At 42.9% G+C, this 26,894-nt stretch overlaps 1 protein-coding gene across 1 annotated transcript in view; it reads left to right on the forward strand.

The window, feature by feature from the left end:
- SLC2A13 (solute carrier family 2 member 13) overlaps positions 1-26,894 on the forward strand; it is a 310,239-nt gene that overhangs the window by 259,790 nt on the left and 23,555 nt on the right. The window contains exons 5-8 of the mRNA XM_077471319.1: positions 2,217-2,380; positions 4,907-5,027; positions 7,812-7,937; positions 23,525-23,643. Coding sequence (XP_077327445.1) covers positions 2,217-2,380; positions 4,907-5,027; positions 7,812-7,937; positions 23,525-23,643 — 530 coding nt within the window. The remainder of the gene's footprint in view (positions 1-2,216; positions 2,381-4,906; positions 5,028-7,811; positions 7,938-23,524; positions 23,644-26,894) is intronic.

Consider the following 26,894-nt stretch of genomic DNA (forward strand, 5'->3'; position numbering starts at 1 on the left):
TAGAGTCTCTGCTAAAAAATATATATATAATGTTTGGGGGTTCCAAGTAATTTTCTAGCAAAAAATATGGATTTTAACTTGTAAACACCAAATGCCAAAAATAGGTTTAGTCATGAAAGGGTTAAGTATAAGATTTAATTTTTGTGTTCAAACACAGACTACTCACATAAAGATGATAAAAACACATGTAAAGCTGACAATCCTGTTAGTTCCGTAGGGCAGCAGCCGCCGCAATCCGATGCCCTCCGCTGCTTACCGGAGCCGCTGGCAGTGGCGGAGGTGATGGGATCCTTCCTGTGACCTGACATGGAGACGAGTGAGGGGAAAATGGCCCCCACCTGTCTCCATATCATTGCAGGGTGGAAGCAACGTCAAGAAGTCACTTCCGCCCATAGCTCTTAAAGGGTCATTTTTTTTTATTTATTTTTTTTATTGCATCTTAGTGTAAATATGAGGTCTTTTTGACCCCAGTGCTCATATTTAAGAGGTCTTGTCATGCTTTTTTCTATTACAAGGAAAAAATAAAATGTAAAATAAATAAGAATAAAAAAAAACGATTTTTTTAAACACGCCCCGTCCCGACGAGCTCGCGTTCAGAAGCGAACGAATACAAAAATGGTGTTCAAATCACACATGTGAGGTATCGCCGGGATCGGTAGAGCGAGAGCAATAATTATAGCCTTAGAACTCCTCTGTAGCATAAAACATGCAACCTGTAGAATTTTTTAAACGTCACCTATGGAGATTTTTAAGGGTAAAAGTTTGTCGTCATTCCACGAGCGGGCGCAATTTTGAAGCGTGACATGTTGGGTATCAATTTACTTGGCGTAACATTATCTTTCACAATATGAAAAAAAAAAGGGCTAACATTACTGTTGTCTTAATTTTTAATTTAAAAAAAAAAGTGCACTTGTAAAACCGCTGCACAAATACGGTGTGACAAAAAGTATTGCAACGACCGCCATTTTATTCTCTAGGGTGTTAGAAAAAAAATGTATAATGTTTGGAGGTTCTAAGTAATTTTCTAGCAAAAAAAAAAATGTTTTTAACAGTTTAAACGACAAATCTCAGAGGATCGGTCCTTAAGTGGTTAACAAAAGCCTCCAGTGGAGTCAGCAACAGTATCTTAATGTGGAGACCCACGGTGTCTGGGATACTGCAGCACAGCAAGCGTGTGTTTGGGCCTGTGGTGGACATCCGGCAGCATGCCGTTTTTCTTCCTTGGATTGTATATGATGTGATCCAATATCCTGTTACATATATGGATATTTATTCATGATAATCATATACCCCAAAGTTATTAAATGCTTATTTTGAAACACATTTTTTTTTCTGTCCCCATGTTCTTTTGGCTGACAGAAGACCATGATTATCTGCTTTAATCAACTATCAACACTGTCTTTGCTGTAACCGCAGCCATCATTTTTAATTGTTGTAGTTTCCATGCAGCCTTGTTTGCGTTGACACAACCACCTATTCATTTTGACTGGGCTGGTGTACCTGCAGAGAAAATATCCTTGCACTTTTTCTAAAATTGCAGCTGCACAGAACCTGAATGGTCCTATGCATTTCCCAGCCCCAATGCCCAGTCCAATGCGTGGCACCCCCACGCATTTGCTAATAGAATTCATCAATAAAGAATAATGCTAATATTTATTCACTCGGATGTTCGCTATTGCTGAAAATGTTCAATATCAATGGTAAGGAGGTATAGTCTAGTAAGCAAACAGCCTGGAAGCTGCCATCTGCTGTTATGTTTCTGTGCAGAGACTGTTGGCACACACTTTGTGCATGAGTGCCCTTACTTGTTATACAAGTATGTGTGATTCCATCTGATCGTATTTAGAGACACTAGCTCTGTTAACAATCATAGCTTTCCTTTTCCAAATGTTAATAGTTGCCTAATAATTGCTGCTTTACTTTTGTCAAAGGATGTATGTGTGAATCTTCTTTTTCACAAATGCAGACTAGCAGCTGCTATATAGTACACATCTGTAAAAAGCATTGGTTTATGCACCAAAGTCTTAGTTCAGCCGCTTGGTCAATGGATGATTTTATGCACAAAATGGTAGGGCTCAGACCTGCACTGCACTGTGGTCCAGAGGTATATCTTTACATCCATAAAGTAGGCTGCCATTTTCATCTGTCCTGAAGGTTACGGTCATACTAATGGATTGCTGATTTTTTTTTTTTTTTTTTTTATTTATTTATTTTAGGTACTACAGTGCAACAATTCTGCAAATGTCAGGTGTGGCTAATGACAGACTTGCTATCTGGCTTGCATCTATTACAGCATTTACAAACTTTAGCTTCACGCTTGTTGGTGTTTGGCTTGTAGAGAAAGTTGGTCGAAGAAAACTCACACTTGGAAGTCTTACAGGTATGTGGATAATGTGGCATTTATTTGTGTGTAACAAATTATCAGACTCAGTCTTGTATGTGATTTATTTATTTATTTTCTATAATGCTATAATGTCACACAAAAGGAAGTTTAGTATTTTTCCCAAAACATATAGCTCCTAATGCGTGATGCATGAAATGGGAAGAAAAGTTCATGGGGTACATAGATCTCCATGAGAGTCTACATACAAAAGCCCTCTCACACTAAAGTCCACACTAATGGACTTTTGATGTATTCCCATTGACTTAAAATGGAAGGTGCCTTTTTGGTGAAACCGCGGATGCACTGCGCTTTGAAAAATCCTGCATACTGCATCTTTGGTACAGTGTGGAAAGTTACAAAGGTTTTCGTGTGGAATAGTTTTCATGTGTTTTTGTCACTCTGCAAAAGTGTGGAAAAAGCGCATTGGTGTAAAAGTGGCCTAAGAATTGTACATTTTTGGTTGGAATTATCCATTATTGGGAATAGGAATTTAGATACATGATGATCTGGAAATTTCTCATGACATTAGAGTACTATGCATAGCTGTCCTCCTAACCCCCTTGACTTTTCCACACGTTGGAAACATGGAATGAAGATGAATTTAATTGGAATTGTTAAAATTTGTTTACACAATGCATCTAAACATTGAACATGAAACAAATGTTTTTATTGTGACACAAAAGTTAAAGCAGAGTTCCCTATACTGAATATATTTTAGACATTTGTACATTTGTGTTCCTTTTTAGGGTATTGTACTTAATTTTAATAGTTGGTCTCCGTGTCCCAAAAAGCCTCATAATATGTTGCTTTCTCTCATTCAGAAGGCACCTACTTCCTGTCATGGCAATTTGGCACCTCAGCCTACTTCCTATGGGCTGTGTATCCAATCTTCTCAGCATCCCTCAATATTTTAAAGCTGGCAGTGCTCACATCCCCACATAGTCGCTGTATGCTGTGCGTGGATCTTAGCTTTGAGTGTAGGCAGGGCTTCTACTACTTCTTCCATCACAGCACCCCCTTATTGTCATTTTTTTCCATCCTACCTTTCTGCCCATCCCTTCCCAACTGAAATGATCCGTGTCCTAAAGCTCTCTTAACAGCTCTTAGCAAGGTTGCAGTGTAGTGGTCTTGCTGCCCATTCTCCCCTGGCATTCTTCCTTCTGCAGGGTCACTTCATTGTTCATGAGCTTAGCGCAGAACTGTACAGCAGACTCTGCTTAACAAACTAAAGCTGACAAGCCACTAATCAGAGCTATTCACCTAAAATGTGACAACCCTCCACCCTCACTGCTGCCAGCTTCCGGCAGCATCAGCCAGATAGATATACATTTTTGCAATTGTCCAAGCTGGATCAATGTAACTATATAGAACATGCCAATGCCTGTAATTATTCTTTCAAGGGGTTGCAAATCCACATGTTTTTTCATCTATGCATTTAGGAAAAAAAAACTTCTGTCACTGACCAAAATGGTTAGCTTACAGTCCTGTTTACACTTTGCTTTGGCTTTGCTTCAAAAATTATACCTCATGTAGCTTTAGTGGTGCTTCAAAGCGTCTTTAAAGCCTCCATAGAAGTCTATGGCAAAGCTCACTTGAACCCCCACCAAAGCCTCTTTAAAGCCTCATCATAGCTCCACCAAAGCCTCATGAAAGCACCAAGCAAAAGGAAGGTGTAAACAGGACTGTAAGGTAACCATTTTATTTAGTGACAGGAGCTTTGGCCAGCGCTCAGAGAGCTTTACCAAAGTGTGTCCAAAGCCTTGAATTGAAGCAAGTGTAAACTAGCCCTAAATCAGTATTAAAACCAAAAGTTTGTTTTCTCTTTTGGGCTTTCTTTCTTTGGTTCATTTCTTTCATTTGGTGATCTGGCCAGTGAGTCTGTTGTTTTTCAAGCTCTCTTACAGATATATCGGTTTACAGTGATGAGACAAACCATTTGCCACTGACAAGAGTGCTTACAATGATTAGCTTTTATTTATTCATGTAAAACCTTTATCCTAAAAGAAACAAAACTGCTGTAAATATAAAATGTGAGCTGGAGCTTGGCCTAAATGTATTAGTGTATCTAAATTTGCCCCTAGACTGACAATAGTGCTGTCTGCTGTGCTCATTCATCCAAACTGGGGCACTCTAACATTGGAGGTGTGTTACTGGCCAGATCACCAGGAAAAAATAAAACAAATGCAGCCACCACATCTAATGGCTGGTAAGCTGCAATACGGTACGTTTTTGTCTTTGGGTTTAATATCGCTTTAAGCTATAACTCAAGTCGGCATTAATTGAGTAAAGACTTTCCATTTGTAAATACATTCAGTTGTATAAACTGCTTTTAGAATCGACTGAGCTCAGCCTAGTAAAGATAGACTCTTCTTTATTGCTTTGGGTTATTAAAATTGGAAGTAGGAAACACAGGGCCATATAGCATTTATCAAATAAACAGTTTTTTTTTTTTTTAATTAGCTATTGAAATGTTTCCTGATATTGTCAGATAAATGTTACTATACTAATTGCATATGTTTGTAGGTACAACAATGGCCCTTATTGTCCTTGCTCTGGGCTTTCTGTTATCTGCTCAAGTCTCACCACCAGTCACATTAACACCGACAGATCCCCGAAGTCAAAATTCCAGTTGCACAAAATATAGGTGAGTGTTCATTTTAAATAGGGATCATTTTATACCTGAATTGCTAAAAGTACCTTTAATGTATCTTGCTCTTTACACTTCCTGATAATATAAACCTACGGTATACACAAAGAAATGGTTGCTCACCAAATCATTTAAAGGTTACATTTATTCTATAAAAATGTTGATACTGTTGATACTGTAGAACATGGGCAAATAGGAATTATTGAGTTTATTGGTAATGTAAGGAAATCACTGTGAGTCGGACATTAAGTTATTCAAATATCTTTGACCAAAAGGACAATAATGCAGGGCAGTCCCACAACATATGAAAATATGTACCCGGGGGCAGTGTGGGTCCCTATCGGGATATATTCTGGGCAATCTCACTGGGGTAAAGAAAAAACTATGTAGAAACTTTATTTGAATCAGTTTGTCCCCCACGAGACTACCAGCTTAGGACCTTGTTCCAAACAGTCCACCAAATCCTCTTTATCCAGAGCAGGAATATCTAGCTTCCACACATCCCACAGTCTATCCAATTTGGGTGAGTCCTTAGGCAGCAGAGTACTGTATAGAGCAGAGAGAGCCCTCTTCAAATCATTACATGACAAGAGGTCCTCCACCGGGTCCAATTGTAGGAGTGGGGGTACTGGGAACTGGGCCCTGACGCAGCTGGGCATATCGAAAGCACATCCAGCCCGGAAGATCAAATGACCTGGAGAGTTGGGTGAATGAGAGCAGTGTACCTGCAGGCATAATATCTCTTAGTGTCTTAATGCCAAATCTCGCCCACACTTGAGGATCTGGGATTGTCCTGAAATGGGGCAAATTAGGGCTCCCCCAGAGAGACTGGACAGGTGACCAGCGTTCAGTTTGGAAAAACCTACGTCGGCCCACAACCCAGACTTGTAGCGTCGCCTTTGTTGGAGCAGGTAGTTCCGCATAGGCCTTTACCCCTGTTATGCTAAATTTTGTAATGCTTGCAAGGATCTCAACCGAGCATTGGAACGTCTCCCCTCAAACCACCAGTAGGCCGTAACTAGCATCGCAACCCTATAGTAAATCCGTAAGTTGGGGAGAGCAAGTCCTCCCAACTGTGTGGGCAAATACAGCGTGGATTTTGTTAGATGGGGAATGGAACCATTCCATATGAAGGAAATAATGCAACTGTCCACCTCCCGAAAGAAAGATGGCGAAAATCCAGATCGGATTATTTCGAAATAGATAGTTAAACTTAGGTAGCATCACCATCTTTAAGATGTTAACGTGCCCCAGCAAGTTTAGTGGGAGTCCTGACCAAGGCTTGATCATTCTTAAAGGCGGTGGCTTGAAGAAGGTGAAGGAATCGGTGAAGGTGAAGGAATCCGCCAGCGCCAGGAGTTAGCCATAGAAAGAACCGAGGGCCAGATGGTCCCCAACAGTCTCTATGACTCTCAGAGGCCCAGGCGCGACATTATGACGTCACGTCCGGCCCGGTGAAAGTAAACCATGCCAGGTACTTGGCAGGAAAGCATGAGATCATTTATTTATTTTTGATCTCAGGCTTTCCAGCCTGGAGGAGTGATGTGGGGGTCTTATAGTCCATAAAGAGGACCTGTCATGCACTATTCCTATTTATATTCCTTGTGATAGGAATAAAAGTGGGCAAAAAAAAATATTTTTTAAGGGGAAGTGTAAAAAGAAAAATTTTTTAATAAACAATAAAAATTTAAATGCCTCCGTCCCTGCATGCTCACACACAAAAAACAGGTAACTTTGATTTAAGTACCAAAGTTTGGAGCCATTCCATGTGCGTGCACAATTTTAAAGCGTGACATGTTGGGTATCTATTTACTCAGCGTACCACCATCTTTGACACTGTACAAACAAATTGGGCTAACTTTACTGAGTTTTTTTGTTTTGTTTTTTATTCATGAAATAGTTTTTTTCCCCAAAAAAACACAATTGAAAAATTGGTGCGCAAATACATTGCGACATAAAAAGATTCAACGACCATTTTATTCCCTAGGGTCTCTGCTAAAAAAAAAACATATATAGACCCCTTTCACACTAGGGCCGCGGCCACGTTGGCACCAAAGCACCTCTCGTTTTTTAGCTGCTAGCGGGGCGCTTTTAACCCCAAAGAAGGTGTTACAAATTCCCATGTTGCGGCACTTCCGAAGCACTTTTCAGGCACTTCAGAAGCGCTGCCCATTCATTACAAACCACCCCAAAGATGCTGCTTGCACTACTTTTCTGAATGTCCAGCAAGCGCACCGCCTGGGTTTGAAAGTATCAATTGTAATGAATGGGAGGCAATTTGCAGGCTCTATTTCTAGCGCTAAAAACGCCTGAAAACTGCCTTAGTGTGAAAGGGGTTGTAATGTTTGGGGGTTCTGAGTAATTTTCTAGAGAAAAAAAAATTATGATTTTTACATGTAGGCGCAAAATGCCAGAATTGGCCCAGATGCTGCCTAAATGCTGCCTCTTTTATTGTTCAAAGGAAGCACACATTCTGTGTTCCTAGTTTTTACTGGTATGCTCTTAAATTTTAGGATCCCCTTCCCCACCAACTTCTTGACTTTTTGGGCAAGATGAACAAGCTGTTAGTCTGAGCCAGAAATGAGGTTGCACAATTGTTTCTTTCGAAGTTCTCAAGTATTCGATTTGACAATTAATTGAATAGCCTCATTTTAAATTCACATCCTAAGAACAATAATAAGCTAGCATTTTTATTACCCCAGATGTCAAAGGCCTCAGCCTTACTGTAATAGTCAACAAAAGCTAAAAGTCTATCAACAATGTAACTACTTATTTTTACAGCTTTTGCAATGGATGTATGCTAGATCCCAACTGTGGATTTTGCTACAAGATTAATGGATCGCATATTTTCAATTCCTCGTGTATCCCAGTTGACCCAAAAAGTACAGAACATTCCGCATGGGGCAGGTAATATATTTTACTTACTACATAAACCTGATGAATGTATGGATTGATGTATACATTGTCATCTGCAGTTAGAATAATATTCATTCTGAACACTGGTTACAATATGGACTTTTGTGGACTTGGAGCACATTATTTCACTGCAAACCAAGGATATATGTGTAAGCCACTGAGGCTGTATGGGAATAAAGTCCTGTGCCCACTGCTGTGAGTGCTGGCCGGGAAGGGAGCTTGTCTATGCTCCAAGCAATGGTAGAGAGTGACTAGGTGTCCCCGGAGTCGCACATCGAGTCAAGAACTGCTGTATGATAGTGAATGGCAGTCTCAGCCTTGACCCCTGCCAGACCACGCCCCCAAGACATTTTACTCCGCCCACCAGAGCTCACCCATGAGTAAGCTCCTATGGGGCTGAGTGAAACGCATTGGGGTGTGGCATGGCGGGGTTCCAGGCTGAGACTGCCATTCACTAGCATATAGCATGTCTTGACTTGATATGCAGCTCCCAGGACACCTAGTATCTCCCTACCATTATTTCACTGCAGTTTTATATTGTTTTTTTTTTCTTTAGTGCTTCATAGTGTTTTTACTCACTTTTATACTGACACTTTTTAGATTTTTTTTTTTAACACAGGCTTAATAGTTAATGAGCACAGCACTTGCAGTATCTCACAGGAGTACACCCCTCACATTTTTGTAAATATTTTATATCTTTTCATGTGACAACAGGGAAGTGAAGTGAAAATGTCCAAAGGGCCACCATTATTTTCCAGTACTGCCTTAACCCTATTGGGCATGGCATTCACCAGAGCTTCACAGGTTGCCACTGGAGTCCTCTTCCACTCCTCCATGACGAAATTACGGAGCTGGTGGATTTTAGAGACCTTGCGTTCCTCCACTTTCCGTTTGAGAATGCCTCATAGATACTCAATAGGGTTTAGGTCTGGAGCCATGCTTGGCCAGTCCATCACCTTTACCCTCAGCTTCTTTAGCAAGGCCGTGGTCATCTTGGAGGTGTGTTTGGGGTTGTTATCATGTTGGAATACTGCCCTGTGGCCCAGTCTTCGAAGGGAGGAGGTCATGCTCTGCTGTATGTCACAGTACATGTTGGCATTCGTGGTTCCCTCAATGAACTGTAGCTCCCCAGTGCTGGGAGCACTCATGCAGCCCCAGACCATGAGACTCCCACCACCATGCTTGACTGTAGGCAAGACACACTTGTCTTTGTACTCCTCACCTGGTTACCGCCACACACACTTGACACCATCTGAACCAAACACGTTTATCTTGGTCTCATCAGACCACAGGACATGGTTCCAGTAATCCATGTTCTTTGCTTGTCTTCCGCAAACTGTTTGTGGGCTTTCATGTGCATCATCTTTAGAAGAGGCTACCTTCTGGGACGACAGCCATGCAGACCAATTTGATGCAGTGTGCGGCGTATGGTCTGAGCACTGACAAGCTGACTCCCACCCCTTCAGCCTCTGCAGCAATGCTGGCAGCACTCATACATCTATTTCCCAAAGACAACCTCTGGATATGACGCTGAGCACATGCACTCAACTTCCTTGGTCAACCATTGTGAGGCCTGTTCTGTTAAAGCTGTTGTTGTATACCCGCTGAATTTACTAGCTCATTATGAAATACTTACCTTAGAACTAGGCACCGACATCTGGCTTGATCCACGCCGAGGGAGCTGACATGTTCCCTCTGCATTTCTTCTGGGTATTGCGGCTCCGGCACTGTGAATGGCCGGAGCCACAATATCGTCACTCCCGCGCATGTGTGCGGGAGATTTCTTCCCGGCAGGGTCCGGCGTCTGCTGAACTTTCAGCCGAGAATCCCCTGTGTGCATGCTCCGCTGCAGTCAGCGGCTCATTGCGAGGGGAATATCTCCTAAACCGTACAGGTTTTGGTGATATTTTTTTGCCTACAGGTAAGCATTATTATAGGCTGTCCTGTAGGTAAAAGTACCACAATTGACTATACAACCACTTTAAACTGCTGTATGGTCTTGGCAACCATGCTGCAGCTCAGTTTCAGAGTCTTTGCAATGTTTTTATAGCCTAGGCCATCTTTATGTAGAACAACAATTGTTTTTTTTCAGATCCTCAGAGAATTCTTTGCCATGAGGTGCCATGTTTAACTTCCAGTGACCAGTATGAGAGAGTGAGAGTGATAACACCAAATTTAACATACCTGTTCCCGATTCACACCTGAGACCTTGTAACACTAACGAGTCACATGACACCGGGGAGGGAAAATGGCTAATTGGGCTCAATTTGAACATTTTCACTTAGGGGTGTACTCACTATTTTGCCAGCGGTTTAGACATTAATGGCTGTATGTTGAGTTATTTTGAGGGGACAGCAAATATAAACTTATGTGTAAAAAAGTAGTGAGTTATACAAGCTGTACACTCATTACTTTACATTGTAGCAAAGTGTCATTTCTTCAGTGTTGACACATGAAAAGATATAATAAAATATTTACAAAAATGTGAGGGGTGTACTCACTTTTGTGAGATACTGTATTTATAATTATCTCAGTATTTTGTACCATTTTTGTTAGCAGCTATTTATGTACATTTATATTTTCACTATAGTGCAATTCTTAATTTTATTTTAGTACTCAGATTTAACTGCTTTTCAATCGCAATTTGTTTATAAAAGGTGAAGTGGTAGACAGTTATTTACCCAGTGCCCTTTATGAACAGCACTGAATAAGTAATGAGAGGTTGTTTTGCTGGTTAGTGGCTGTCAACTGAGCCATTATACATTGACTGCATTCAGACTAGGTGGGGTTTATTTACTAAAATCGGAGAGTGCATAATCTGGTGCACCTGTGCATGGTAGCCAATCAGATTCTAACTTGTTCAGTTAAGCTTTAAGAAAAAAATGGAAGCTGATTGGTTTTTATTTTGCACTCTCTAGTTTTAGTAAATCAACCCCAGTGTAACGAGGTGATCTGAGCATCTCAGTACCTTTATGATTGCTGTGATGACCAGTCACAGTGATCTCAAAAGTAAATATTCTACTGTTTACATTGTTGATCTTCTCCTTTCTTTAACAACAGAGGAATTGTAGTAACATGTGAATGGAGAATTATTTGATCAGCAGCAGTTGATTCTTTGAGAGGGAATTTCACTTTTTTTTTTAACCCTTTCCAGTGCTTCCTCCTCTCCTGTACATCTGATATTCAGCCTCTCTCTGTATGTGACATTCACCTCCCTTATCCCTGCACATTAACCCCCTCATCTCTTTCCTCCCACTGTATGTTACCTGTACACTCGTTTCTCCATTTGTGTAAAACCTATGCATCTAGTGCAGTGTTTCTCATAAAAACAAAACTAATACTTGGATAATGCAGCAGCATCCCCACACTTGAGGCACCCAACATTATAAGTGATTTATTATTTCAATGCAAATATACTTTAGTACACTGGTACTGACTAGTATTCCACCAAACAGTGGGGGGGGGGGGGGATTAAAGATTGGTATAGGAAGACATGAAATATGGTGAAGAGAAACATTCACGGGTAGTTAAAAGAATAAGCAATTGGAGCATGGGTAACAGTTCATCCTAAAATAAGTTGAAGTATAAAAGTTGAACAAACAACACCATCTGTGTAGTAGACAACTTAGTCTTCTTCAAGTCTTCTTCAAGAGAGAAAAGGGAAGAGGAAGAAGTCTAATAGAGAGGATGAAGAAGATAAGTGGAAAGAATTACAATTTCCACAAGCTGGAAATTACGCCACCAGAAAGACCTTTTAACGTGTTTTCGCTTCGTCCAATGTGTGTCTTCAGGAACATTTATGATTCCAGCTACAACCATTATATATACAGAACTCTGCTTTCTACACCCAGCGGTTCCAATTCCACCCACTTTACAGTCTCAATCATTTCCTAAAAGGTGTACTCGGCCTCATCTTCATTGCCCCATATTGCTGGTATATTACGTCCTGTATCTAATACAAATACAACAATGAGCATAAAACATAAAAAAAAAAATAAAAAAAAAATTTTAAAAAACAACAAAATTATATATACACTGAGCAATATTATAAACACAACACTTTTGTGGTTTCCCCTATGTATCATGAGCTGAACGCAAAGATCTACGACTTTTTCTATGTACACTAAAGGCCTATTTCTCTAAAATAATATTCACAAATCTGTCTAAATCTGTGTTAGTGAGCACGTCTCCTTGGCCAAGATAATCCATGCACCTCACAGATGTGGCATATCAAGATGCTGATTAGACAGCATGATTATTGCACAAGTGTGCCTTAGGCTGGCCACAATAAAAGGCCACTCTAAAATCTGCAGTTTTATCACACAGCACAATGCCACAGATGTCGCAAGTTTTGAGGGAGCGTGCAATTGGCATGCTGACTGCAGGAATGTCCACAAGAGCTGTTGCCCTTGAATTGGATGTTCATTTCTCTACCATAAGCACATCTCCAAAGACAATTCAGAGAATTTGGTAGTACATCCAACCGGCCTTACAACCACAGACCATGTGTAACCACACCAGCCCAGGACCTCAACATCCAACATCTTCACCTCCAAGATCATCTTATACCAGTCACCCAGACAGCTGCTGCAACAATCGGTTTGTATAACAAAAGAATTTCTGCACAAGCTGTCAGAAACCATCTCAGGGAAGCTCATCTGCATGCTCGTTGCCCTCATCAGGGTCTCGACTTGACTGCAGTTCATTGTCATAACTGACTTGAGTGGGAAAATGCTCACATTCAATGGCATCTGTCACTTTGGAGAGGTATTCTCTTCATGGATGAATCCCAGTTTTCACTATACTGGACAGATGGCAGACAGCGTGGGTGCATTTTATTGATGGCATTTTGAATGCACAGAGATACCGTGATGAGATCCTGAGGCCCATTGTTGTGCCATTCATCCACGTTCATCACCTCATGTTGCAGCATGATAATGCACTGCCCCATGCTGCAAGGCTCTGTACACAATTCCTGGAAGCTGAAAACATCTAAGTTCTTGCATGGCCAGCATACTCCCCAGACATTTCACCCATTGAGCATGTATGAGAGGCTCTGGATCAGTGTATTGAACAGTGTGCTCCAGTTCCTGCCAATACCCAGCAACTTCGCACAGCCATTGAAGAGGAATGGACCAACATTCCACAGGCCACAATCAACACCCTGATCAACACCCTGATCAACTCTATGTGAAGGAGATGTGCTGCACTGCTTGAGGCAAATGGTACTGACTGCTTTTCAGACCCCCCCCCCCCCCCCCCAATACCTTACAACTGCATATTTTAGAGTGGTCTTTTAATGTGGCCAGCCTAAGGCACACCTGTGCAATAGAACTATTCAAAACTTGCGCTTAAGTACTAAATCAAAATAAATATAGAAAAAATATACACAGAACTGAAGCCGCTGTGCAAAGGTGCTGTAACCTTAAAAGTGATAGAAAATATAAAACAGTGCTGGCAGCATATATTATTCAATACACATCATGGTTACTAGTGCCATATACATAAATGTCTTTGTGCCATACAAAATCAAAATGCACAAATCTATGAAGTGCTTATATGATAAAAAAAGTGCAATGGTGCTCCAAACTTAGCAATGTGTGAGGTGACTCCCCCCTTTGGTGACCCCACTCACCAGAAACAATGGACCCTCAGCTTCGCAGTCTGGGGTCAAAAAGACAGTGATCTATTGATCTGGGGATGTGTAGGATGGTTCCTCAAAAAATCTTCCAAGAGGGTACTTTATAACAGAAAGGATACGCCACACTCCATGGATGGGGAAATAGAGAAAAAACTCATAGTGAAATACCACTAAAATAAATTATCACGTGCATTAAAGGCACCACTTACAGGATATCTGGCAAAAATAGGCATCAGTGAAAACATCCAAGATCACCACTGTATGGCATGCATTCCACGGAGGCGGAAATTGCGTCAGTGGTAAACATGAACAGGAAGTGTGTTGACGCGTTTCGCCCCTCCTCCAGGGCATCAAAGGACCGTGACAAGAAACGTGAATGCTATTGTGCAATTAAGGTGAGGCCGAGTATACCTTTTATTAAATATCAGGTTGAGAGAATGAAGTAAGAGAATGTGAACCACAGAGTGTAGTAGATGGAGCTCCGTGTATATATAAGGGTCGTAGCTGGCACTGGAAACAATGGCTCCTGAAGACGCACATTCGGCGAGGAAAAACTTATTGAGCGGGGCTTTCCGTTGACGTTACTTCCAGCCCATGACGTGCATGCCGTGGCACTTTCAAGTCTTAAACGCCTTTGCTGTTTTAAATACAGTTGAGTGCAATGTATTTTATATTTTAAATAAAAGATCAAAGTTACTGCACTTTGGAATTTTCCCTCCTTTTTTTTTTTCTCTTAATACATACTGAATGGAGAGGTATTGCCCATTGTGGGGACCTGGTGAAAAGGTGTGGAGGACAACAAAGAAAGAAATACAGTTCATACCTAAAGACCTGGGAAGGGTATATCCACAAGTGAGGCAGGTCCTTGCTGTAAAGCAGGGGGTCCACAATCTCTGGTGAGTGCAGGAACATTGGGGTCATGAGGCACTGCATTGGATCACAATTGGATGAATGTTTAAAGATGCTGCATTGGAGGGGTCTGTTAATATTATTCACAAGGCATGGTAAGATTGGGACTTTTTAATACTAATACTTCCCTACTTCTCCTGCTTCCCCCTCCCATGGTGGCCATCTCTGGACTCACTCCCCCAGGCACATTGTATTTGCCTATTTTCTCCTGTTTCTCTAAGAATTGCTGTCATCTTCTGGCCCCCTGGATCCGTATCAACCTTGCTGGATGACTTCTCTGCCTGCCTACCCTACTTTCTCTCTTCTGAAATCCCCACTATAATTCTCGGTGACTTCAACATCCCTGTTAATGCTAATACTACTACTACTTCTAAACTTCTCAGTCTAGCCTCATCTCTTGACCTGAAGCAATGGATACAGGCTCCTACTATAAACTCAAATTTTCAATCTCTCCCTCTCTTCTGGCATCTTCCCCCCAACTCTCTAAAACATGTGCTAGCCACCCCTATCCTTAAAAAGTCCTCACTGGACCCCACCAATCTTAAAAACATCCCCTCCCATCCCCTTACTCTCCTTCTCCAAACTCCTTGAAAGACTGGTCTGCAACCGACTGAGTGACCATCTGACTATGAACAAACTTCTTGATCCCCTTCATTTTGGATTTCATTCTCAACACTCAATGGAAACTTCTCTCCTTAAACTCGCCAACAACCTACTAACGGCTAAACCCAATGGACACTATTTTGTTCAACTTCTCCTGGACCTCTCTGCTGCCTTTGATACAGTGGACAACCCCCTCCCTCCTCCTCAAAAAACTCCACTCCTTTGGTCTCCATGACTGTACTCTTTTGGTTCTCATCCTACCTATCCCACCACTCCTTCAGTGTAACTTACAACTCTCCTTCCTTCTCTCCTGTTCCTCTCTCCGTTGGAGACCCCCAAGGTTCTGCTCTTGGACCTTTCCTTTTCTCAATCTACACCTCCTCCCTGGGTCAGTTGATAAATAGTTAAATATCATCGCTACTCAGACGACACCCAAAGCTACCTCACCATCGCCCAACTCGTTCCATCTGTCTCCTCATGCATCACCAACTTACTAACAGACATATCAGCCTGGATGTCACATCACTTCCTCAAACTCAACCTATCCAAAACCAAGCTCATGATATTTCCTCCCCCACGTGGTACTTCCCCTGATTTCTCTGTCAAAATCAGCGGCTCAACTATCAACCCTCCCCCCCACGCCAAGGTCCTAGGTGTAATCCTGGAGTCTGAACTATCCTTTTTTATATGCATTTTTATATGTTAAAATTGTGCGCATATAGGAGGAGGCTAAAGGCAGGACGAGAGAATGGGGTATCCAGTTCAGTGGTGGGAATGGTAGTTGGCGTTGCTAGTATGGCACGAAGGGAGGAGGATGGTAGTCAGCTGCAGTTAGCTGCAGAACAAGCTAGGGGGATAGGTTGGGAAACCTGATAAAGAGGCCAGAAATTAGAAAGTCATGTCCCATTGTAACACAGACTGACTTGCTGCAGGAACCACACAGGCTGGCCTGCTCATTGGGTATTGCTGATTTTAATTGCACTGGTCTGCATTTAAACATTGATTCTACTGCACGTGCATAGTAATTACTCAATGTTATTACCTTTCTGCCTTTACTGTGCATGCTCCAAGTATTGGCAGTGTCTTGGCTTATCCAAAAGACCTTTTATAGTACATACAGGGCAGACCTGGCACTTAGATACAGTGCTGTTTATCTTTAATCTGCAGGGATATTTTGCAATTGGCTTCCAGCACAGGAAGTCTCCTTTCACTAATAACTTATTTGTGACTTCTACATGTCAAATGATTTACTGAAGGGAGTTGCAAATAAGACATTAGCGATGGAAGACTTCCTGTGCCAGAAGCTGACTTCTGGCATGTTTGTGATCGCTAGAGGTTAGAGAAGATAATGGTTCTGGGTCCTGACCCTACACATGAAACCCCATAGATTTCTATGGGTCTGGGAAGATATATCATTCTCCTCCTAGGGCTCTACTGCACACAACAGTGGAACATAGAAGACCCACTGGCCAAATGTAAAGATTGTGGCAGAATACCAATGGACTCTGTGCCTAGATCTGTCCGAATATACAGCGAGGGAAGGATGGCCTAGATCAAGTGGGAAAGGGTGAAGAAATATTTAGCAAACGCTGTGTGACATTTTCTTATCTTTTAAGCTAAAAGCAATCATTAAATGATAATAGAGGACATTCAAAACAATAATACACATGCCCCACCTCTCACTGGCTGTGATTGACAGCACTAGCTCAAGATCAGGCTAGGGTTGCAACCTGTCCGGTTTTGACCCAGACAGTACGGGTTTAGGAGGCTGTGCCCGGGTTTCCCTCTGCCTCACACCCGGACACCATTTCCAGCTGACAGGGGTACCATGGGGCCTCCTTTTACGAGCCCCAGCACAAAGGGGGACCTGGACAGCAGGGGCATCGGAGCGGCAGGCGGGGGAGCAATTACAGAGCAATCAAAACATATGAGAGAGAGCGGGCGACAGACAGCTGCTGGTGCGGAAGGTTTTAATAAAATAAATGCTTAAAAGCAATCCACTCACTCTACATGTCAGAGCTGTATATGTCAGTCTGTGAAGTTGGATGTCCCATCCTCCCCTCCGATCCACGCTGCTCTTATCACTGAATCGCTGGAGGAAGCCAAGGATACAGAGCTGCGGGGAGACTGCAGTGAGCTATCAACTTGGGATGCTGTGACCAATCAGAGCATTCCAGAGGCTTAACCACGCCTCCATCATCAGAGGCTGACAGTTCACATGAGTTCACATGAGTTTCCCGATTCAGTGATAAGAGCAGCGTGGATCGGAGGGGAGGATGGGATAGCCAACTTCACAGACTGACATATACAGCTCTGACATGGAGAGTGAGTGGATTTCTTTTAAGCATTTATTTTATTAAAAACTTCTGCACCAGCAGCTGCCTGTCGCCTCTCTCTCCCTTATGTTTTGACCCTTCTGTGTTTGCCACCCCCTCCTGTGTATTTGCACCCCACTCCTCTGTAATTGCCCCCCCTTCTCTGTAATTGCCCCCTCTCTGTAATTTCCCCTCTCCTCCTGTATTTGCACCCCCTTCCTCTGTAATTGTCCCTCCCTTCTCTGTAATTGTCCCTCCCTTCTCTGTAATTGCCCCCCCTCCTCTGTATTTGCACCCCTCCTCTGTATTTGCACGGGCCCCTCCTGTCACACCGCACCCCCTCCTGTCACGCCGCACCCCCTCCTGTCACGCCGCACCCCCTGCTGTCACGCCGCACCCCCTCCTGTCACTCTGCACCCCTCCTGTCACTCTGCACCCCTCCTGTCACTCTGCACCCCCTCCTGTCACTCTGCACCCCCTCCTGTCACACCGCACCCCCTCCTGTCACACGCTGCACCCCCTGCTGTCACACCACACCCCCTCCTGTCACACTCTGCACCCCTCTTGTCAAACTGCACCCCCTCCTGTCACACCGCATCCCCTCCTGTCACTCTGCACTCCCTCCTTTCACACACTGCACTCCCTCCTTTCACACACTGCACCCCCTTCTGTCACACTCTTCCCCCTCCTGTCACACTCTGCCCCCCCTCCTGTCACACTCTGCCCCCCCTCCTGTCACACTCTGCCCCCCTCCTGTCACACTCTGCATCCCCTCCTGTCACACCCTGCACCCCCTCCTGTCACACTCTGCACCCCCTCCTGTCACACTCTGCACCCCCTCCTGTCAAACTGCACCCCCTCCTGTCACACCGCATCCCCTCCTGTCACTCTGCACTCCCTCCTTTCACACACTTCACTCCCTCCTTTCACATACTGCACCCCCTCCTGTCACACTGCACCCCCTCCTGTCACACTGCACCCCCTCCTGTCACACCCTGCACCCCCTCCTGTCACACCCAGCACCCCCTCCTGTCACACCCTGCACCCTCTCCTCCTGTCACACCCTGCACCCCCTCCTCCTGTCACACTCTGCATCCCCCTCCTGTCACACTCTGCATCCCCCTCCTGTCACACTCTGCATCCCCCTCCTGTCACACTGTGCCCCCCCTCCTGTCACTATGTGCCCCCCTGTCACACTCTGCTACCCTCCTATCACTCTGCCCCCTACTTTCACACCGGGGTACTGATGTAAAGAAGACTACTAATGTAAATTGAGATTTGAAAGAGGGTCTCTTGATTTAAGGAGGGCTCCTAATGTAAAGGGGCCCTTGATATGTGGAGTTACTGATATAACAGACCCCTGCTGTTGTGAGGGAGGACTCTGATGTGAAGGGGGGGGACTCTGATCTCATATGGGGACCATTGATGCTCAGTACAGTGCTCCTAATGTAAAGGGTGACTCCTGGTGTAAAGGGGGACTCCAGACTCCCGAAACCTGATGAAGGGGGACTCCTGATCTAAAGGGGACTTTAATGTGAAAGGGGGATTCCTGAACTGATGGAAGTCTTTAGGGGGCACTGATATAAAGGGACTCTCATATAATGGGGGTCTTTAATCTAATAGGGCACTGATATAAGGGCACTCTGTTCTAATGGGGGGTCTCTAAGGAGAGGTAAAAATTTGCTCTGCGCTGTTAAAGTGTTCGGGTTTAGCTTGAAGAAAAGGTGGCAACCCTAGATCAGGCTCAGGTAAGTATATGTAGGGGCTGGGGGGAGCGTCACACAGAAGGCTTTACCTTAATGCAGAGAATGCATTAAGGTAAAAAAAAGACACCTACCTTTAGAACCATAATAAAGCAAACCATAGCTATACGGGTGGAAGGAAAGAAGATCACTCTATTACTCCCATCTGTTGATAGGGGAAATCCCTCAAACAGTGCTATTCTTTTCATGCTGGCGGGGAGCCTTCTCTGCTGGCAGAACACAATGGTCACTGCCAGGGGCTATAAGGACCGACATTGATCGCATGAAAAAAATCAGGCTGGTTATAGCGAAGTTGATAGATGGATTGACCATAGATATACGGGTGGAAGGAAAGAAAATTACTCTATTACTCCCATCTGTTGATAGGGGAAATCCCTCAAACAGTGCTATTCTTTTCTGCTGGTGGGGAGCCTTCTCTGCTGGCAGAACACAATGGTCACTGCCAGGAGCTATAAGGACCCACATTGATCGCTTGAAAAAAATCAGGCTGGTTGTAGCGAAGTTGATAGATGAATTGACTTCAGTAGAACCAGGCCTGCCTATAGATGGATCGAATCTAGGCCAGTCCCTGCTGAACTGGACGAGATTCGATCTATCTATGGTAGGCTTTAGCCGCCCTCTACAAACTGCTTTAAAGCCTATTTGTTACAACTTGAAACCTGTAATATAGCAGCTGAAATTTAAGTTTGAAGCTTCTCAGAAAACCTATAGAAAACACATACTGTCTGCCATTTTGGGAAGCCTCCTCACAAGTCCTCATATTGCACATATGATAGGATCAGCAGTCCAAATAAAAATATTAAGGCCCGATTCACATTGTGTTTCATTGTGGTGTGCTACTACATACATGGTAACACGTGTTACATTAAGGCAACCATTTCATAGAATGCGCTGTAGCATGAGTCTGTTGGCACCTACAATACTTGTGCATTGGGGTGTGATTCTAAATTAATGGTCCCGCAGCTCACTGCAGAGTGCTTTGTTTTACCATGGGCGTGAAGTGCACATGACCACAGCAAATAGGTCTGAAGCAGGCCAAAATGATAACTATACTTGCAAATAAATAGAGGAATTCCAGGTATGTATATTTTAGAAATGCTTTTCATAGCTTGTACCAATTTAACTATGTATGTGCCATACTTGACCTGATGTCCCTGAAACCTGGAAATCACTGAAGTACCGGTACATTGAAGGAAAAAGTGCATTTGATCCCCTGCTGATTTTGTACATTTGTCTACTGACAAAGAAATGACCAGTCTATAATTTTAATGGTAAGTTTATTTTAATAGTGACAGACAAAATAACAACAAAAAAATGCATAAAATACATTTAAAAAAAGTTATAAATTGATTTCCACTTTAATGAGTGAAATCAGTATTTGATCCCCTATCAATCAGCAAGATTTCTGGCTCCCAGGTATCTTCTATAAAGGTAACGAGCTGAGATTAGGAGTGCTTCTAATGTCAGCTTGTTACCTGTATAAAAGACAACTGTCCACAGAAGCAATTAATCAATCAGATTCCAATCTCTCTACCATGGCCAAGACCAAAGAGCTATCCAAGATTATCCGGGACAAGATTGCAGACCTACACAAGGCTGGAATGGGCTACAAGACCATCACCAAGCACCTTGGCGAGAGGGTGACAACAGTTGGTGAAATTATTCTGTCAATTTCCCTCAGTCTGAGGCACCATGCAAGATCTCACCTCGTGGAGTTTCAATGATCATGAGAATGGTGAGGAATCCGCCCAGAACTGCACGGTAGAATCTTGTCAATGATCTCAAGGCAGCTGGGCCTATTGTCACCAATAAAACAATTGGTAACACGCTACGCCATAAAGGACTAAAATTATGCAGCACCCGCAAGGTCCCCCTGCTCAAGAAACCACATGTACAGGCCCATCTGATGCCTGCTAATGAACATCTGTATGATTGAGAGGAGAACTGGGTGAAAGTGCTGTGGACAGATGAAACCAAAATCGAGATGTTTGGCATCAACTCAACTCGCCGTGTTTGGAGGAGGAGAAATGCTACCCTATTACCTCAAGAACACCATTCCCACCATCAAAGATGGAGTTGGAAACATAATGCTTTAGGGGGGGTTTTCTGCTAAGAGGAGAGTACAACTTTACCGCATCAAAGGGACGATGAACAGGGCCATGTATCGTCAAATCTTGGGTGAGAACCTCCTTCCCTCAGCCGGAGCATTGAAAATGGGTAGTGGATGGGTATTCCAACATGACTATGACCCACAACACACGGGCAAGGCAAAAAAGGAGTGGTTTAAGAAAAAGCACATTAATGTCCTAGAGTGGGCCAGACAGTCTCCAGACCTTAATCCCATAGAAATATGTGGAAGGAGCTGAAGGTTCGTCAGCCTCGAAACCTTAATGACCTGGAGAGGATCTGCAAAGAGTGGGACAAAATCCCTCCTGAGATGTGTGCAAAACTGGTTGCCACCCACAAGAAATGTCTGACCTCTGTAATTGCCAACAAGGGTTTTGCCAAGTACTAAGTCATGTTTTGTGAAGGGGGTCAAATACGTATTTCACTCATTAAAATGCAAATCAATTTATAACTTTTTTTTAAATGCTTTTTTATGGATTTTTTTGTTGTCATTCTGTCTCTCACTGTAAAATGAACCTACCATTAAAATTATAGACTGATCATTTCTTTATCAGTGGGCAAACTTACAAAATCAGCAGGGGATAAAATACTTTTTTTTCCCTCACTGTAGATACCACTACTACTCCAGTGATCACTACTTGCTTCCAGGACCTGTGCTGAGCAGCTGGCCTAGTGCGTTCTGAACACAGAAGGTTGGATGCTCAGCATGGCCCAAATCATAATGTGTGACTTTTCTGCGTGAATGCAAAGTGTTCTATGATTGAATGAGGTGGAGAAACGGGGTGGCAACGTAAGTATAGGTTGCAAAATGGCACATAACTGTAACATATTAACTGAGTGGAAAATATGGAAAGCTGCGCCAGTACCAATATATAATAAAACTAACTGTATAAAATGAAAATATATAGAGGGTATATGGCTCTCATACAAAATAAATGTCTAAAGAGCAATCACCCATTGTGCATATAGCAAACACAAAAACATATTTAAGTAGAGAACAGGTAGTCCATGTGAAATGTAAAACTGCATATAAAAATTAAAGTGAAGGTAGAAAGATTTTTTATAGTCCAATAAGGTGTTCCAATGTAAAGGCGATAAACATGTCACCACCGTGAATCCACACAAAGCTGAAGATCTGTTCCCGTCACCAGATAAGTGATGTGCTTACCAAAAATATAGACAATAACAGCCTTATTGACACTAGTCCGCGGCAGGGTAATGGAACATCAAATCACAGTACTTGCATCCAAAATGGCCCTTAACGTAGGTATATGGCGATACCCCAGCCTTTAGAAATGATTATCATTTCGCTTCTAAAGTCAGAATAGCAAGAGACCATAGGCCAAGATAAGATCAACACATAAAACATAGGCATCTCTTTTTCTTTAATGGTGTTACCGGAGATATATGTGACCATTGACCATTGGAGCTCTAAAGGCTGGGGTATCGCCATATACCTACGTTAAGGGCCATTTTGGATGCAAGTACTGTGATTTGATGTTCCATTACCCTGCCGCGGACTAGTGTCAATAAGGCTGTTATTGTCTATATTTTTGGTAAGCGCATCACTTATCTGGTGACGGGAACAGATCTTCAGCTTTGTGTGGATTCACGGTGGTGACATGTTTATCGCCTTTACATTGGAACACCTTATTGGACTATAAAAAATCTTTCTACCTTCACTTTAATTTTTATATGCAGTTTTACATTTCACATGGACTACCTGTTCTCTACTTAAATATGTTTTTGTGTTTGCTATATGCACAATGGGTGATTGCTCTTTAGGCATTTATTTTGTATGAGAGCCATATACCCTCTATATATTTTCATTTTATACAGTTAGTTTTATTATATATTGGTACTGGCGCAGCTTTCCATATTTTCCATTTATTTCAGTGCTTGTATCCCACTCAGAGCTGCTGCCTATAGTTTGTGTTCATTTTTATTTATTTGCATCTCTATTTGTGTATTTTTCACATGTAATCCTCTCCTGAGCGCAGTTTATATAATTTTTCTATACTAACTGAGTACGTCTTTTGTTTTGTTTTTTGTACTTTCTACCTGTATCTTTTTAGTCTAGTGAATTGTCATAGACATTTTATACATGTTTAAAGTGATTAACGCAATACAGATTTATGAATTACACCTAAAGTGCACGAATGATAATGCCCTTAGCAACCCAAGAAAACGATTTGTGACAATGCATTTCTTTTATTTCAGATGTACAAATGAATCCAGATCTACATCCGGTTCATTTTGGGCTTATAATTACTGTCCAACATCATATTCCTGGACTGCACTTATCGGTTTAATTCTCTATTTAATGTTTTTTGCACCTGGTAAGTTTTTATAATGGCATCAATTAAACCCACTGAAAAAACGTTTACATTTGTATATGACACATTCAAACAAGATCCTTTTTGGAAAGCACAGGGCCTTTTTATAAGTCAAGGCTTGATTTTTTTTTCATCTTTAAAAAAAAACTGCTGCTGGTGTTACATCTGCCTTACTCTGCCAGGATTTGACATGGGAGCTCTCTATACATTTACAGGGACTCTAGAAGCTAGACAGAGACGAGACAATAAAGGCATCTTACATTACCCACTATGCTGCTGCAGTTTGTACTTCTTGCTTTTCCCTACAAGGGCATTACATTATTTGCTTATTATATTTACTGTTCCCTAGTATCAGAAGCAGAGTCAAAGTAAACCATCTCAGTCCTGATTTAACGTCTATACCACCCTGCATTTCTGACTGCACAAAGCATGATATTGTTTTACCTATGGTGGAGCACATTCATAGTGATTGTATTGTCATTGTCACAGAAGGGTTGTAGTTTGTCTGCAAAGGCCTAAGATAGATCTGGTCTGTGTTACCAGTGAAATAATGCAAGTGCTAGATAATACCTCAGACTTGAACAAGGCAATTTTCCCCACTGAAATTACTGATATCAGCCACCCAGGGGATCAGCAATGTTAATCCCCCCTGTCATGTGATACTGCTTGGACTTAGCAGTTTGCTAATAGACCACATCACTGGTTGCAAAGTAGTCTTCAAATATTTTAACAATGTTCTTCTTATTTACACCAGAATTCATGTGCTTTAACACTGTGCTGTACATTTTCAGTTCTAACACAGGAAGTTCCATTCCAGGAATTACTCCATGGGATGCATTCTGACTTTTTTGCAGTCTAGTCTATATCAGTGTTTGGCTTTGTTTATCTTCAAGGGTGAAGTCTCTGCCTTGGTGGATCTCTTACAGAGGCTACTTGCCTCTCACTCCTTGGTGAAGGCCTTTGAGTAGGGTTTTGCTCATATTGTGCCTCCTGTACATTCTCCTGTGACTCCGTGGGATGCCAGCCCCATCCTGTCAGTCCTATAGAGACCACTCTAGGAATCTATTAGGGCTCTTCCCTTGTGTTCCTTTTTACAAGGTTGCCATCCTCATTGGCCATGGGGAGACCCCAAAGGGGAGGGGGGGTTCTGTGCGCCCGTTTTATAGCAAAGGATACTGGAAGGGTCTTAGCCCCCAGAGTTTCCATTAGTCTGGAGACCAGGAACCATTTAGAGTACCTTCAGATTTCTCCAGAAAGCCCGCAAAGTGGAGGTTGTTGCAGCGTGAGCAGTTTTCAGGGTCATCCAGCTTGGCTCTGAGGGATGCCATTTTGAAGGTGGCATTCTGCACAAATGTAGAACGGGGGGCCATAAAGTCCTCCATAGAGCTGATACCCTTTCTCTCCCTTAGGTTTTACACATCTTGCTTAAGGAGGGAGAAATCTATATGGATGGAGTCAATCTGAGCTATGAGAGAAGCCCTGCTGTCTTGTATAGCCTGTATGGTCTAAGCTAGTGTAGGCCCTGTGGCAGGGATCTCTTCATCTGCTGTATCTGTGGGCGCTAGTTTGGTACTGTCGAGAGAGGGAGAGACACAGCAAGTGTCAGTGGCATCCTCAGGCTGAAGAGCAGAAGTAGAGGAAGCTTCAGCTATGAGATCCGGTGGCAGATATGTCGGAGCTTTGTGGGAGCCGACCGGTAAGTTTCTCAGCGGGGGTAGACTTCTTTTTCTGCCCCATTTTACCATGGCAGCAGCTGGGAGGCAGAGTAAGGGCAGTGGAGCACCATGTGCCAACTCTGGAGAAAGCAGAGAATGTTCAGGATGACTGGACGGATGTATGAGAAGAGACGAAGCTCAGTCATTAGCATCCTGAAAGGTCAGCTATCAAACCATGCCCCCCACCACCATCAAATTCTTGAGAAAAATCTGCTGCCCTCTGCCAGAAAGTTGTCAGTGGGGAGGTGGTTTACCATCCAACATGGTAATGACCCAAAACACACAGCAAAAATAACCGAACAGTGGTTGAAGGAGAAAAAGGTGAATGTCCTTGCATGGCCTAGTAAGAGCCTAGACTTAAACCACATTTAAAATCCGTGGAATGACTTGAAGACTACAGTCCACATATAGTTACCGTCAAATTTAACTGAACTTGAACAATTTTGCAAAGAAAAGTGGGCACATCTAAGTCTAGATGTACAAAGTTAGTAGAGACATATTAAAACAGACTAAAGACTGTAATTAAAACACAGGGTGTTTCAACAAAATACTGACACAAGGGGGTGATTCTTTTTCCAACTCAGTAATTCTGTTTTTGCATTGTCATATTTATTTATTTTTCTGAAATGTTGGTGTTTTCACTTGGATTTTATAAGTGGCACTGTGTAAATACGGCTGGATAAAACAGGCAAGTGAATCTTTTCTATACCCACTGTTTTTCTTTCTCATACAGTACATGGCACAGGTCTTCATTATTATGAGTGAGTTATATTCCGCATGTTCAGGTGACTGAACACTGGCAAAGCCACTTAAAAACTTCAGACACCTCCTCATATCACCTCACTTACCATGTGATGTTTGCTCTACCAAGACTGTTACTAACTATACAAAGCCACTGCAGCAAAGAGTCCTGGACCTGAAGCAACAGCCTAGGCCAGTGATGGCGAACCTTGGCACCCCAGATGTTTTGGAACTACATTTCCCATGATGCTCCACTACACTGCAGAGTGCCAGAGCATCATGGGAAATGTAGTTCCAAAACATCTGGGGTGCCAAGGTTCGCCATCACTGGCCTAGGCCATCTGGTTACAGTGTGCAATGCTTGTGTTGACACCTGGTGCTACACAGGTACAAGGCAGTGGTCCGCCTGTGGGGGATTTAGGTCCTTGAATATCCCTCACCCTAATTGGGGGAGGGATAAGCCTGACATAAGTAGGTGAAGTTTTTCCTCTGGGTCCAACGGGACCGCTTACAAGGATTGGTAAGTAATCTTCTCCTCTTCCCCTGCTGAATATCCTTGTGGCCTGACCCAGGGTGGCACAGCTACCCGGGCAGGTAAGTGTACTCCTGCAGCGGCAGTCATTTTAATAATGGATTCCAGGGCGCTGCGGCCATCGAGCCTCTCATCCTACTCACTCCACAGTCATGGGCGACATTTTGGGAAACCCTAATGAGCATCCAGAACGCATGCGTTGGCATCATTTGGATGAGGAATTGACCAAAAATGGTAAGGTAGACAAAATTATCTCTTGCCTAAAT

The sequence above is a fragment of the Lithobates pipiens genome, unplaced genomic scaffold, assembly GCF_037356315.1.
Source record: "Lithobates pipiens isolate NorthernLeopardFrog02 unplaced genomic scaffold, aLitPip1_a1.2 Scaffold_8, whole genome shotgun sequence".
NCBI classification, from domain to species: Eukaryota; Metazoa; Chordata; class Amphibia; order Anura; family Ranidae; genus Lithobates; species Lithobates pipiens.